The sequence below is a fragment of the Branchiostoma lanceolatum genome, chromosome 13 (genome assembly GCF_035083965.1).
Source record: "Branchiostoma lanceolatum isolate klBraLanc5 chromosome 13, klBraLanc5.hap2, whole genome shotgun sequence".
Taxonomy (NCBI): Eukaryota; Metazoa; Chordata; class Leptocardii; order Amphioxiformes; family Branchiostomatidae; genus Branchiostoma; species Branchiostoma lanceolatum.
This window is the reverse complement of record NC_089734.1, coordinates 16,809,316-16,823,817: the sequence shown is the minus strand read 5'-3', so window position 1 is coordinate 16,823,817 and position 14,502 is coordinate 16,809,316. Positions and strand designations below refer to the sequence as shown.

The window sequence follows — 14,502 nt, the reverse complement described above, 5'->3', positions numbered from 1 at the left end:
TAATCAAATGGGCATATAATCAATTTTGTCCAATTCTATATCTTTTTTCAGTTTACTGAAGATTTAGGCATAGCAGCAGCTCATGTGGACACCATGAAGGCATCTTGTACAGACGTCGCCTATCAGAATGTCAGTTTGTACGATGTTGGCGACGATGGCGTTGCAGTTCCTCCCATGGCAGTACGAGACAACCTGTGTCCAGCAGACTGTAGCCAGCATGGTGACTGTGTGAATGGGACTTGTGTCTGTTTTGAGCCTTACACATCAGCTGACTGTTCCTTGGTGAAAGGCAGTCCACCTGTGGTCCGGTTCATACCCAATCACGGCCTGTGTGACATCCGCAGGCGGCCATGCAGGAAGACGTCAATCATTGCAGATGGGCTGATTGAATCCGAGAATCTCACGTGCAGAATTAGGGATGTCAAGGTGAATAAAAAATGTAGTGTGATACATAAGACAAAATTGAGCATAATTCTTACTATCAATTTATAGTTCTAATTAACTAATTACTTAACACTTTCCCCTGATTTTAAGATAGAAAATGGGCTCCAGACTATCGTCCCAGGAAGCGACCAGCTTACAAACGCAACTATTCGCAGTTTCAAAGAGGTTTCGTGCGCCCTGCCTCGCTCTCCTGTACTTCTGGGCACACCAGATGATACAGAGGGAACTATCATCTATGGATACCGGATCTCTGTCAGTAATGATGGAGAAAACTTCAGTGACGAGCTTCTATTCACCATCTACGACTCTGTGTGCCAGAACTGTACATCGGGACCTCAGTGCTTCTGGAAGGTAGGTATTGATTATTAATCCTCCTTAATCTTAGAACACCTGGCAATGGAATGAGGTGAATAAAAATCCAAATACAAAGTACATCAACTATATAAAGAGCATTGTGCAATCAACATTTATATAAATTAATAATTTTGAAATTCTCTTTCCAGTTAAACACCTGCAAGATAAGAAATTTCTGTTTTGGTGATGGAGATCCGAACCCAAACAACTGGTGTCAGCAATGTCTTCCACAACTGTCCAACCAGACGTTCAGTGAAAGACCCGGTACGACTACGTCATTAAAAGATTATTCTTTTTGTTTGGTTCTGTTACATTTTTGGCTATATCAAATACATGTTTATTAAGGATTAAGTCATTTTTTTCTATCTTGTTCTTACAGTTAACCTACCACCAGTCATTGTGTCGCCAACTGATATCACCAAAGTAAACGGGGAAAATCTAACGTTTACAGTCGTTGCCAATGACCCAGAAAGCAGGCCAGTCAGTGTCGCCGTCACATCTGCTAACACTCATGCCATCCCAGTAAATGGGGATCAGGTTCAGTGGAAGACAGATCACCCAGTAGGCAGTTTTGTTGAAACGATCAAAGCGAGTGATGAATGCGGAGCTTCTGACGCTCAGAACTTCACATTCACCACGATGGCCTGTCCCTGTCAGAATAACGGCAGGTGTGTACCAGATCCCAACATGCCTAGCGGCCAGGGTCACTATGTCTGTGAATGTCCCGGATATTCAGGCCAATGGTGTGAACAGGAGATTGACGAGTGTCGGTCAAACCCCTGTCACAACGGCACGTGTATTGACTTAATTAATGGCTTCAACTGCGCCTGTGATGCCGACCATGTTGGTGAGTTCTGTCACATTGACGTGGACGACAAGTGTGGTCTCCAGCCGTGTTTCCCCGGTGTTCTCTGCATCAACGTCGCCGGCGGCTTCGAGTGTGGGGACTGCCCTGAAGGGTTTACAGGAAACGGCATTATTTGCGAAGGTTAGTTGCGTCAGTCTTGGAAAATAAAGCAAGTTAGTAACATAACATGTATAACCATATTTCAGCGAAACACGTACGCTTTACAGCCTCTTGTACTTTTTTCTTGTATCTAACAGGTACATGAACAAAATTGAAGTCTAATGCAAGTATACTATACCATATAAATGTATATTCTATATTGTACTTGTAAAAGCTTACGACATCATACTTTTTTTTCAAACCCAGACGTAGATGAATGTGCCTTGGACACCACCAATGACTGTAACTACGTTTGTGAGAACACCCCGGGCTCATATCGTTGCACCTGTTCGGCTGGATTTGTCCTCATCAACGACCAGTGCTTTGGTAAATACTAAACCCACTACAAAACTCAAATTGATTATACAGGCGAATATGGGAACAACATTGCATTGATGAACTTTTTCTCTTTTTTTTTTCGTTTCACCCTTGCTTGCTTTGTGCTCAAGCCATTTTAAAGAAAGTGTTCATAAGTACAATGGAAATGCAAACCTTTAAAGCAACAAGATTAACAATGCAATGTGTCTAATTTGTCTTAAATCTTAACTTTCACCATTTACGTTTATGTATATCATATATGTTATTGTTTCCATAGATATTGACGAGTGTGCTTACGGGCTGTCAGAGTGTTCTCATCTGTGCGTTAACAATGATGGCAGCTACACGTGTGACTGTCCGGCTGGGTATCTTCTGGGACCTGACAACAAGCAATGCATGGGTAAATTTATTTTCTAAATCTAATTGGGGATTATTCACAATCAAGATATGCACATAATATGGTCGTTTTCCTATAAGACATGACTTGTAGAAACACAGTACATAAAACACTAGGCAACTAAAATCAATCACATTTTCTGTTTCAGAACTAGATGAATGTGACAGCACTCCGTGTCAAAATGGAGGCAGTTGTCGCGATGGCATAAACCAGTTTTCGTGCTCATGCCCATTGGGATGGCTTGGAACTCGCTGTGAAAGAGGTCGGCGATATAAGTTTTATTTTTTCTTTGAAATTCATCAAGAACTATAACTATTCATGGCTTTAAGTATCAATCTGAGAGTTAATGCCTCCTAGGTGTTCAATCCACGTATTTTCCCAGAACTATCGTAGGGTGGAACCCATAATCACCTCAGTAGGGGTATCTTTGCTAAAAAGCTTCGCTTTCACGTGCGCGTGAGCTAGCTTTAACAGAGTAAGGCGTGACAGGTCATTCGGTGTAAAATAACCTGGTGTGTTTCGCAAGGTTTATCATTGCATTTCCCTTTATATAGACGTTAGTAATAAACCCTAACTGTGAAGACAAATGTTTAGGTACGCTTTGGTAAATTGTGGTGAACAACTATGACATTAAACATGACTGTGATGTTATAATTGAGACTGACAATGTTTTATGTTTAGACATTGACGAGTGTCTGGTGACTAACCATGGCTGTGAAAATGATTGCGAGAACACACCTGGCAGTTACACCTGCAGCTGTCCGGAAGGGTTTGAGCTGAAAGATGACAGAAGGACATGTCAAGGTAAATAATATCGACTTATCAACCTTTAGTATTAAAAGCTAGTGTTATTATGATAATACTATATTGCTTGGTCAGCCAGTTTGCATTTGGTCAAACACAAATTGAATATTAATATCAAGATTTAAGAAAAGCACAATAGAATTGCACAGTTACAATATAAGGGCATTGAATAGAATACACCAGCAATATTCTTCTTGTTTTTCTTCATTCACATGTAAAGAATTTACAGAAGGAATAAGAAAGAAAAATTGAATAAGGTTTTAAACTATTTCGCAACAAGATTATCACTGTCAATAAAAATTTTGGAAGTTAAGTCTTATTGTCATCTTTTCTTGGCTAGCAATACCATTTTTGTCATTTTCATTAAGAAAAAAATCACTTGAGAAACAAATTTTAACTCGTTGACAAAATGTGTTCTTAAACACAGAAGGTTTTATTTCTTTATTGTGTATAAGAATAGACAGGAAAAAAATTAGGTCTAGCAAGCAAATCAACAGTTTGTGTAATGGAAACCATGTGTTGCTTAAATTTGTTTACTGAAAGTTCCTGTTGAGACCAATGTTATACTTTTCAGATACCAATGAGTGTGAAACCAGCTACCCGTGTACTCACATCTGCATCAACACGGACGGAAGTTACATCTGCAGCTGTCCATCTGATCTAGTCCTTCAACCAGATGGCATTACATGCGGTAATTGCACACATTTGACTATATACCTGCTATTGCAGTATCTGACGGTACGTGACATGCCAAAATGTTTATAAATATATGCTTTATCCTTGATACGTTGATGAAGGTTAGACATCCAGGTAATAAGAGAAAGATGGTAACCTTCAGTTCGAAGTGTACAGGAAACCGACCCACACTGATCAATACCTGGCCTTTGATTCCCATCACCCTTTGGAACACAAACTAGCAGTGATTAAAACTCTCTTCCATCGAGCAGACAATGTCATTACCTCAGACGAAGCAAAAACAGAAGAACACAGACATCTCCGTGTGGCTTTAGCCAAGTGTGGCTACCAAAATTGGACCTTCAACAAGGCCCTCAAACCTTCTGACCAGTCTAAGAAAACACTCAAGTGCAGACCATTGACCAACAGAAACAAGGTCAACATTACCATCCCCTACGTCCAAGGAGTATCGGAAAAACTCAGACGTATCTTCCAAAACTTCAACATTGCCACTAACTTCAAACCTCACTCAACTCTCAGGCAGAAACTAGTCCATCCAAAAGACAGGCCTGAAAAAGGCATCAAAGCCAATGTCATCTACAAACTGAAATGTGAGGAACCGAACTGCAATAACATGTACATTGGGGAGACAAGTCGACCACTAAAAGAAAGGTACAAGGAACATTGCAGAAAGAGCGCTAACCGCTACTCCTCTGCCATTTACCACCATCTAAAACACAACCAGAGACACTCATTCAATTTCGAATCCACGGACATCCTAGATCGTGAAGAACGCTGGTTCGAACGGGGAATTAGAGAAGCAATATATGAGAGGATGTACAACCCCGCCCTCAACAGGAAAGGGGGTCTACGCGTTCAACTTTCAGGCACCTGGGATAATGCACTGCCCCCCACCCCCCACCCCCGGACGAGCAACATTTAGTTACTGTACTAGAACAACAGTAGCTAATTGAACTATTGGCATAAACTTTGTCTTGAATTAATCTTCTTTTTGAAGACTACTTCAAGACATCCTAAATTGTCTTTACCTCATTAACATATCTATTCAGAGTTTTGGTATAAAGCTGGTGTTCTCAGCCCTATCGTTAGTCACTGACGAAAGACAGTGGATACTGTCTGAAACGTCTGACTGTTTCAAAATCTTATCCAGTTGCTTGAGTAATTATTTTTGGCATACTTTATCCTTGTTTAGCTGTTTTTCTAGAGTATGGCAATGAATAACATAATTTAGAACTTTTCCTGGAAATCAATACAAATATATCGGCATGATAGCCTTTTGAATTGTTTTAAGCATCATGAGAAGCACAAATCAGCCCGCTTTTCATTGAGGTCAAGAGGGAAGAGGACAATGGTCAGATAAAATATAACAGAAATGCAAATTACATGTACATCATGATACAAATATGAATTGTATTGACGGTTTCTTTCCAGTGCATTTGATGATTATCACCTATCTAATTATATTTTTCGTTATCGATACGATTTTGATAACTCAATAAATAAACGCAATTTGTATCTGGAACTAAGATGGGTTATAAGATTTTTACAAAACAGCCAAATCGTTATCTCATAAGACGTCTTTAACTAATGATCCTTTTTTGCATTGCCTTTTTAACACTATTTTTCAATGTAGTGGTACCCGCTTCGGCCGTTGCACCACAAGAAAGTACCCAGGCACAAGGTGCAGTTATTTTTAGGCTAATTTAATAATGCTTATCATAACAGTAGCATTGTGTATTTGTCGGTTTAACATCCAAATCGATCAAGGGTATTCTGTATTCTGTGGTTTACGATTGATGTTGCTTTATACATGTTAACAGAAACAACACTGCGACCCGGCGCAAGTGCCACGTTAGGGACAAACACGGAAACTCCACAAGGTAGATAAATCGTTTATGTATTCAGGATGCTGTAAAGCTATTGAGAAATTAAACACTATGCCGTGGTGTCTTTCAATTTCCATACAATGCCGCTTAAATCTGCATGGGGATGAGACGGAACAAAGCAAGCCACTTAAGTTCATTATCTTTCTCTGACGCTTCTGTTTAAATTTGTTTGGTTATGTCAAACGTTTAGCTTTAAATCGACACACTACATATTCTTTTCTTCTAATTTTTGATCCCAATCCCTATGTATTTCTGATAACAACTCTTCAGACTGTAGGAAGTCCGACTGCCCTGACAAACAATTGCAAGAGTGCGTCGAGGTCGGTGGAAACTATGTTTGTCAGTGCGTCGAAGGATACTACCTAGCTGAAGGCGGAACGATGTGCAAAGGTAGTCGAATCTTAACTCTTAATATAAAATCTATCTAACACATTCATTTGTCTATACAAATTCAATAAATCTCTTAACTGTTGGAACAAAGTTAAAATGTTCCTCAACCGTCAAACAAAATTTAATGTATACTTAAGAACTCTTATGATACAAATCAATATGCTACGATATGTGTGTGTGCCTAAGGAACATTTAACTAATGACTTCTGGATTCTTATCTTTAAGCGTCAATGCTGATCTACATACCTATAATCTTAACGATGAACGGCACTTCTTGTTCAGAATCAACTGTGTACGACGCCACGATCACTTTGGCAATGATAAATGGCAACGAAGCAGTGTTCACTGAAGATGGCTTGGGCACCCCTGGTTCGCCAGAATTTCTCGACCTAGTATTATTGATGGAGGAAGTGGTGAGTTGCGACTTTATACCGACACAAATGACATCTGGTAGGATATTGCTTAAAGATCATTTGGATCTGTTGTTGAACCAACAAATTAGAATGTATTGTGTCATTTCTAATTATATGGATTTGACAGGTTTGGCTATAAATATCGATTCTTTTTTTAACAGATCAATGCCGCCTATGAAAGCAGTGACCTTGAATACCAGTACCGGGGCTGTAAAGTCAAGGCTTTCCGACAGGGAAGTGTCATTGTGGACTTCGACCTCTTCTTCGTGGAAGATGCTGATTTGCCTCCCTCAGAAGTTATGGATGCCATCTTCAACAGCCTGGCGAACAACACTCTTAGTGGAGGGAACGGAATGATAGTTGCCATTCCATCATCTTTGCAAGTGTCTTCACAAGGTAAAGTTAAATTATTTTCTATCATATTTGCTTATCATCATCTTCATTAATTGCATATATCCTTTACAAGCTTGCCTAATTATTTGCCACTGTAGAATTGAATCGAATCATGGTCATCATTTGTAAGACTAATAACAAGGTTGTGGTGTAAAAAGGACAACGTGCATCATCACGGGCAACCTAGCAGACGATCAAGCGTTCTAGCTGCGAACGTGCAAACAACATCATTCTTAATACTCCATCAGTAGGTTACCCTCCTTTCCAGAGTAATAAGAGCAATATGTGTTTATTTGTATCTTGCTGCCATTCGTACATTGGCAACATGACACATTGCTAATACCTCATCCATTTTTGCTCTCATTAGCTACTACCGCTACCGACCAGATGTGGCACAACAGCCCCCTGTACCTCAGCCTGTTGTGTGTCGGCTGTGCTGTTGTGGTCACTGTCCTGATAGTGGGAGCTGTCTGCCTGCTGACCAGTCCCAACCGCCGCCGTAAGATGGTCGTTAGTGACAGCACGGTGGACATGGACATGGCGGACATGAATGGAAAGGCCGAAGGTATTGACGGCCCTGCTGCCGAAGATGACAAATACTAGTATATTTGGTTTCATTGCCATTTTTACAGAATGTCACTGGCTTGACAAACTGAGGTTAAAAATCTGTGAACAATGCACCTTAAAGTACAAAATTGTGAGAATTTCGATAGCTTTATCTTAGTTATATGTATCAAATCGTCATTCCAGTTTGCTACTTGGTTCGATATATGCCGCCTCTTTAGACGTATAGCATGGTTGGTTGGTTGGTTTTTCGACAAACTTTGCAACTTAAAGATTTGTAGAGAGTAGTTCAAAAAGTTTATGATACTTCTGATGCTGGTCAGAAAAAGATTATTAATATCCAAGAATGTTGTTGTAAAATAGACAGAACATTTTGCTAAAATTGAAAAACAATTACAGCTTTCTATAGTTAATTATGTTTGCTGTTCTTGATATTTTTTATAACACACAGGCGTATTGAAATGTGTATGATTATCAAGCTGTAGTGTCTTGTACAATGTACGTTCTTAGTTGTTGTAATAGAATAGTGTGATAATCTATATTAGTAACCATAATATTTCTGATGTGTTGATTTCATATTTACAACTTTTGACTCCTGCATAAAAAAAGTGTGCTTTTTAAGTGTTGCGAACTTATGTAGAGGTGGCTATTTTCAACACGATTTGCTTAGACCATGCATACTTTGGTCATTGTAATCCGATTATTTGTATTGATTTGATTTCAATTACAATACTGGTTATGCAGTTGATTTAAAAAAAAAATAGTAAGGAATGTATGACGTACATGTCTGACGTACAGGTTTGTAAGCTTCCATATGCATGTTATTCCTAAACTTGATCCCAGAACGATTCTTTGAGGTCCAAACTGCTATAAGTTACAATGAAAGCTCATCTATGTTGGTAGTAATCATGATATTTTACTTTTTGATAATACTTCATTTTGTCCATTATCTGAATCCATAACTGATTATCATAGTCCATACTAAAAGATAAAGAATATTTCTCTGTTATCTAGGTTGCATATCAATAAATCTTCACCGGCTCATGATGTGTACACTATCACAGTCAAAACAAACAATATTAGATTAAAATATGAAAACGCAACGCTTTGTTGTTTGAGTGACTCATTATCATTCTCCAAACACAAGGTAAGAAGCTTAGAGTAGTCTCGACTTTAAAATTCTCCTTCATTTCACTTTAATTGCAGGACACATCTGGCCAAAGCTTTCGTTATAACATCATTGTTGGTGTTTTTCCCTAGTATGTACCGTCAAGCTATCGCGCCCTTCCACTAAACCTTAGCATTTACAAACATTCCTTCCTTTCGACATACGACTCTTCACATGAACGCATTATCTACTATTCCAAAACAATAAAAACAACCACCAATGCCAAAAACTTTCATCGTGCGCAGACGCGACACCAACCAAAGATCTTTCTACAAACACACAAGCGCCCCCAAGTGACTCAGCAATCAACTACATACCTCACACAAAACCTCCCACGCAAACACTCACTTTCACACATTAACAAGAATACCATAGGAGATTTCTGAAAATCTCAAAGAAGTCAGCGAACGTACGCAATAGGTGTGCAACTTCGTAGACCAAAAAACCACAAGCGCTGGACGTGACTAGGACAATTTTTTTTTTTAGTCGGCATTTTTTTTTCTCGTTTGACAAAGGTGTTTTTGTAAGAATTCCTGTTGATATCCCGCGCCACATTGCTCGAGAAAATCGCACGGTGACGCAGTAAAAATCATTCTGTTTAAGACGAACAAAGTAAACGTGTTTAAGGAAATAGCACCATCATACATACATCGGTTCATATACAATGATTTTTTCACAATAAATGGACTGCAATCTGGACAAAAGTCAGTGAGTGGATATAATGGCACCGTTTATAGAGATAGTCAGGTTTAGATTTTTTAAAGTATCTCTTGCTTTTTGTCATACCCAAAGCATGAAATTTCAAACTGCTGGTGTTGATTGTCTAACATCAAATTAGCACCAGACTAAAATAAATACGCTGGATGATCAAAATGTTGGATAGATTGTTTTTCATTTCTAAATTTCTTTTTAGAATTTGTGAACTTATTAAAGAAATGCAAAAAAAGTACACCTCAGACATCCAGGTTTTTCAGGACATTTCTTAGAAGGTGGATGGCTTACAAAACTATTTGGATTTAAGACAGTTGCTTTTATTGCCACTTACGCATACTTTAATGATTAGATCCCCGGATATCGATTTCTAATATCGTATTTAAAGTGATCGCAATCCTCAAGGCCATTACTAAGACACTTCTCCAAATGGCCAAATGTAGTTTTCCTTTGAAATTGTAATAACGATGTCTTTCAAAGTCTGTTGAGTAGTATAACCTGGACTCTGAATTTTAGATTTAGCTTCGCCGAGAAGGTTATGCAGAGGGTAGCTTTTGTAGGTATGTATGTTTGTAACCACCAGCGTAACTCAAGAAGGCTTGGATGGATTGTCTTGATACTTGGTAGGTGGGTAGGTCTTGATGAGACTTGGGAATGATCATATTTTGGGTCCCCTAGCGGCTTGTAAAGGTACTGCAGCGGAACTTCCTGTTTTGATATCTCGTGTTCTGGACAAGCTATGGAACTGATTTTTTAGTGGTAGATTGCTCTTTGGACAGAGATTAAATGGTACAGGTTTTCGCCCCCTAGCGTCTTTTTTGGAACTGCCGGAGCAGGTTTTTGTTCAGACTTTTGAAGGGAATAACTCAAGAAGGGCTTGATGGATGGTCATGAATTTTGGTAAGTAGATAGCTTGAGTGATGATGTACATGATTAGATACTTATTATGCAAATCAATATCTAATTTGCATCATTAATGAGAAAGTTTATACAGCCGCCAAATTCCATGGTAGGACTCTGAAACATGTGACATATGTATCTGAGTAAGAGAGAAATGTTAATAGATATCAACTATGCAAATGAGCACCTCATTTGGTATTTAGATAGCTGACGTGATACTTTGTATGATTGGGCGATGATTATGCACATCAGATTCTAATGAGACAATTTAAAAACCTGCTGCGTTCCATGATATGACTATTCAAATATGTGACATTTGTAACGGAGGAAGAGAAAATATGTTGATAAAGAGAAAATATGCAATTGTAGGCCTAATTTGCATGATTAATAAGTAACTACGTTGATCCATACAGGTAAATACTGTCAATTTCATAGTTGTGGCATTTGGATGTTATGTGAAGGTGAACATAGTTGAATCAAATTATGCTGAGAAGGACCTCATTTACATAATTAATGATGTTAGCATACCTTTCTTTGTTAAGCTTATACTTTTGACAACGTCTGTTATTTTCGGGTGAAGACGATCAACTAGTATGATTTATGATTGATGAGAGACACTCATAATACGTCAGTCATAAAGGTTAAAATCATTTGGCGAAGGTATGAGGTCGTAGAATTCTTGTTAAAGATGTGGCCATAATGGATATTGTGTATAAGAATTCGTTTTACGAGATTGTAGTGAAAAGCTATTGGTCATTATTGCACAAAGAAAGCTGTTAAATGGATTGTTAATACAAAAAATCCAGCTTATGATTGGACATGCCGCAGCTTCACGATAACTGTAGCTGAAGGGAGAAGAAAACTTTAACTTACCACAATTCAATGGAAAAATATTAAACAATAAAGCATTACAATAAAGGCTGTTTGAGGACTTTTTTGACCTCATACGTGAGCATAATTCAAAGAGCAATAGCAGTCGCTTGCATCATTACACTTTGTTGTCTTGTAAATACGAAAACAGCGCGGTCTACAGCCTTAGAATATGAAAGCCTTTTTCCCGCCCTAATAATTAGTCTGCAATATCCAGAAAAACAAAATGCCATTTAAAGATTTCAAACGCCTGATGACGCTTGCACTATAAGTAAATGTTTACCCAAAGATCGGCATATCAAAAGATGTTATATATTTACATATCTTTGTATTGAAAACGCTACTGCTTTATATTTAGACAGTACAACCGTCGAACGTCGGTACAGTCCAAGTGGGATGTACGAGCAAGCACAGCCTGTTAGGAGCCCATTCGTGGGGTCCGACAAGAAACAAAACAGCAGGCCGCCCTCGCATGCTCCCCTCAACTGTCGAGGTAACACCAGTGAGAGTGTCAGTCATGCAAAACATAATTCTTGCAGCCAGAAAGAGCAGGATACGTCCTCAAACCTGTACGAAGAAGCTGAGGCGGTAAAACTGAAGAACACCTCTGGAGAGGTCCCTTACGGAACGGAGACGTCTACAGGTAACGTGTGCTTCTTTGGCTTGTTTTCTGCTATGCGTAGCTTTTCTGGTCATACATCTAATTTTCATTATAGATATTCCATACTTATCATATCTTACATATTTGTCGTTTTTTGCAGTAAGGAATTTGCATTTTGTGGGTAGAAAATTATGTTTTCCTATTTTTGCGTTCATGATGTATATAATAAAATATGAAGTAACCTGTAACAAAAGATAATGAAATATTCTTCTTGCAGACACGACGCCAGCCGATGAAGCAACAGGCTGCCGTTTGTGCTGCACGGTCGCCGCCTCGGCGGTAGTGGTAACCGTGGTCACAATGGTAGTTATCTTTCTGATGTTCGTTAACGCCAGGACCTACAGAAATGAAAAGGTACGTATTGTTATATCAGCTATTCGTAGAAATGCATGGAGATAATCATTGAAATCAACATTTTAAACAAATCATTTCAATTAACAATAGATCATTCTTTACAAAATAAGGGTGTGTCATAAAAAAATCTATCTGATAGTCAAACTGTAGTAGCCTTATGAATCATATCATATATTGTATTTTACCTATATTATTTATTTAAGTACTTATGATGACTTTTTCAAAGCGTAAAATTTAGACCACCGAAGCAATTTTGTCGAATTTACCTTGAATTAACATAATCGAACAAACGTTGATAAATTGATGTTCATTAGAAGACTTCTGCCAAACGATTTTTATTCAAACTTACAATCAATCTACTATTAATAATTTTGCTGGTAAATTAACGTAGTGTATCTACATTATTTAAGCCATTCAGACTTCGAATGGAACAGTGCCTACTGCTAGTTATATTTCTGTTTTCTTCAATTTTCAAAGGCTTTGCACAAAAAGGAAAATATACACATGTTATTATTTCCTGAGGTTTTAACACACGAATCTGTTATCCTGCTGTAGGTTCTCGTGCGCTTCAGGGATGTCCAAACAAATGAAAAAATATGTATATTTCGTAATTACGCCAAAAATAGTTACTCAAGCAACTAGATAAAATTTTGAAACAGTCAGACGTTTCAGATAGCATCCGCTATCTTTCGTCAGTGACTAAAGAAGGATCTGGTAGAGCTAGGTTTTATACCAAATCTCTGAGTAGATATGTTAATGAAGGGAAGACAATCATATTGAACCATCTGAATTTGCCTTCCCTTCATTAACATATCTACTCGGAGATTTGGTATACAACCTAGCTCTACCAGATCCTTCTTTAGTCACTGACGAAAGATAGCGGATGCTATCTGAAACGTTTGACTGTTTCAAAATTTTATCCAGTTGCTTGAGTAACTAATTTTTGCGTATCTTATCACCTGGATGTCTAACCTTCATCAACGTATTAACGTAATTCTCTGTTAGTTGACAAATATAACGATTACTATCGCATCCCTGCTCACATTACAAGCTGTGAACCATGTCAGAGAAAAACGTCTGTAGCAGACCTCACAAAAATGGGAGTCACTAACAAATATGAACCTTTTGTTCTTATATTAAAAAGGCTGCTGTGGCGTATTGCAAATTTGACAAAACATGTTGGGGTGTGGCAGACTAATTTGGTGACTTAATCTATGGCGAAAAGAAAGCACATCAAAGAAAAGCAATCAAAGGTCTTGAATAACAAATACCTTTAATGCGTTGTTTGGGTTTAGCAGCACTGCAGACGTTTACACATTTTTTTCACACCATGCAAAGATGCGTCGAAATATACTAGCCGTCAGTTGACTCATTCGCTAGATAGCAGTATATCACAATTCTATGCATGGTTGATTAATACTTTTCAGAATAACATATTTGATTTAAACATTAACTACGTACTTCGATTGATCTAGATTTTCATTATTCTTTTGTTGACTCTATCGTTTTTACACCAAGCCAATTTTCACCATATATGCGTTTAGAATACGCTGTTTGTGGGAACATGCTATGTTTTCATTATCTAAGTTATCTCGAGGCATATACTACTCATTACTAAGAGGATGTTCCGTATGACCATCATGCTTATGTACACGGCGTGTTTTGAACTTTTCCCACCCTACGAAGATGGGTTTTGTGGGGACAAGGTCATAATTGCTAACTTTAATTCAGGTTGCGGACGTTAAGAGGCTGATATATGTTCTCGTTTAGCGCCGTTGATGGGTTTGTTTAAATGTGTGAGAATTATTTTTTAAAAAGTTGCGATATAAATTGTTTTTTATGACTTTTAACCCTTATCCGACCGATACATGTTTGCTACAAATCTACAGTGAGGTAGGAGCTTAACTCATATAAATCATGAAAAGCAGGCCCTCGTTCTATGTATAACACATAAAATGTGCGTTAAAATCTAAGTGCACAAATGTAATCAACACGCCCTCAACCCGTAAACAGCATAGAACTATAAAGCGTTCAGCGGAGGCATATAGGCTCTACACTACCAAACTTTGCTTTTTTATTTTTCTTGATTTTCATTCTACAAAGAAAATTCATTCTGTATACAAGAATCCCTGTTTTAAGCACAAACAAGAATCCCTGTTTTAAGCACAAAATA

The 14,502-nt window shown here is 38.1% G+C and overlaps 1 protein-coding gene across 3 annotated transcripts in view; it reads left to right on the top strand.

The window, feature by feature from the left end:
• Window positions 1-8,768, top strand: part of LOC136447509 (von Willebrand factor D and EGF domain-containing protein-like) — a 40,299-nt gene extending 31,531 nt beyond the window's left edge. For 2 of the 3 annotated variants that reach the window (XM_066446506.1, XM_066446504.1), the window contains 15 exons: window positions 52-426; window positions 535-795; window positions 948-1,062; window positions 1,178-1,786; window positions 2,012-2,131; window positions 2,400-2,522; window positions 2,668-2,781; window positions 3,201-3,323; window positions 3,898-4,014; window positions 5,653-5,700; window positions 5,840-5,899; window positions 6,176-6,295; window positions 6,578-6,708; window positions 6,870-7,104; window positions 7,469-8,768. In XM_066446506.1, coding sequence (XP_066302603.1) covers window positions 52-426; window positions 535-795; window positions 948-1,062; window positions 1,178-1,786; window positions 2,012-2,131; window positions 2,400-2,522; window positions 2,668-2,781; window positions 3,201-3,323; window positions 3,898-4,014; window positions 5,653-5,700; window positions 5,840-5,899; window positions 6,176-6,295; window positions 6,578-6,708; window positions 6,870-7,104; window positions 7,469-7,704 — 2,787 coding nt within the window. In that variant the 3' untranslated portion in view covers window positions 7,705-8,768. The remainder of the gene's footprint in view (window positions 1-51; window positions 427-534; window positions 796-947; window positions 1,063-1,177; window positions 1,787-2,011; window positions 2,132-2,399; window positions 2,523-2,667; window positions 2,782-3,200; window positions 3,324-3,897; window positions 4,015-5,652; window positions 5,701-5,839; window positions 5,900-6,175; window positions 6,296-6,577; window positions 6,709-6,869; window positions 7,105-7,468) is intronic. The other variant, XM_066446505.1, reaches the window with a different exon arrangement.
• The last annotated feature ends 5,734 nt before the right edge of the window (window positions 8,769-14,502 follow it).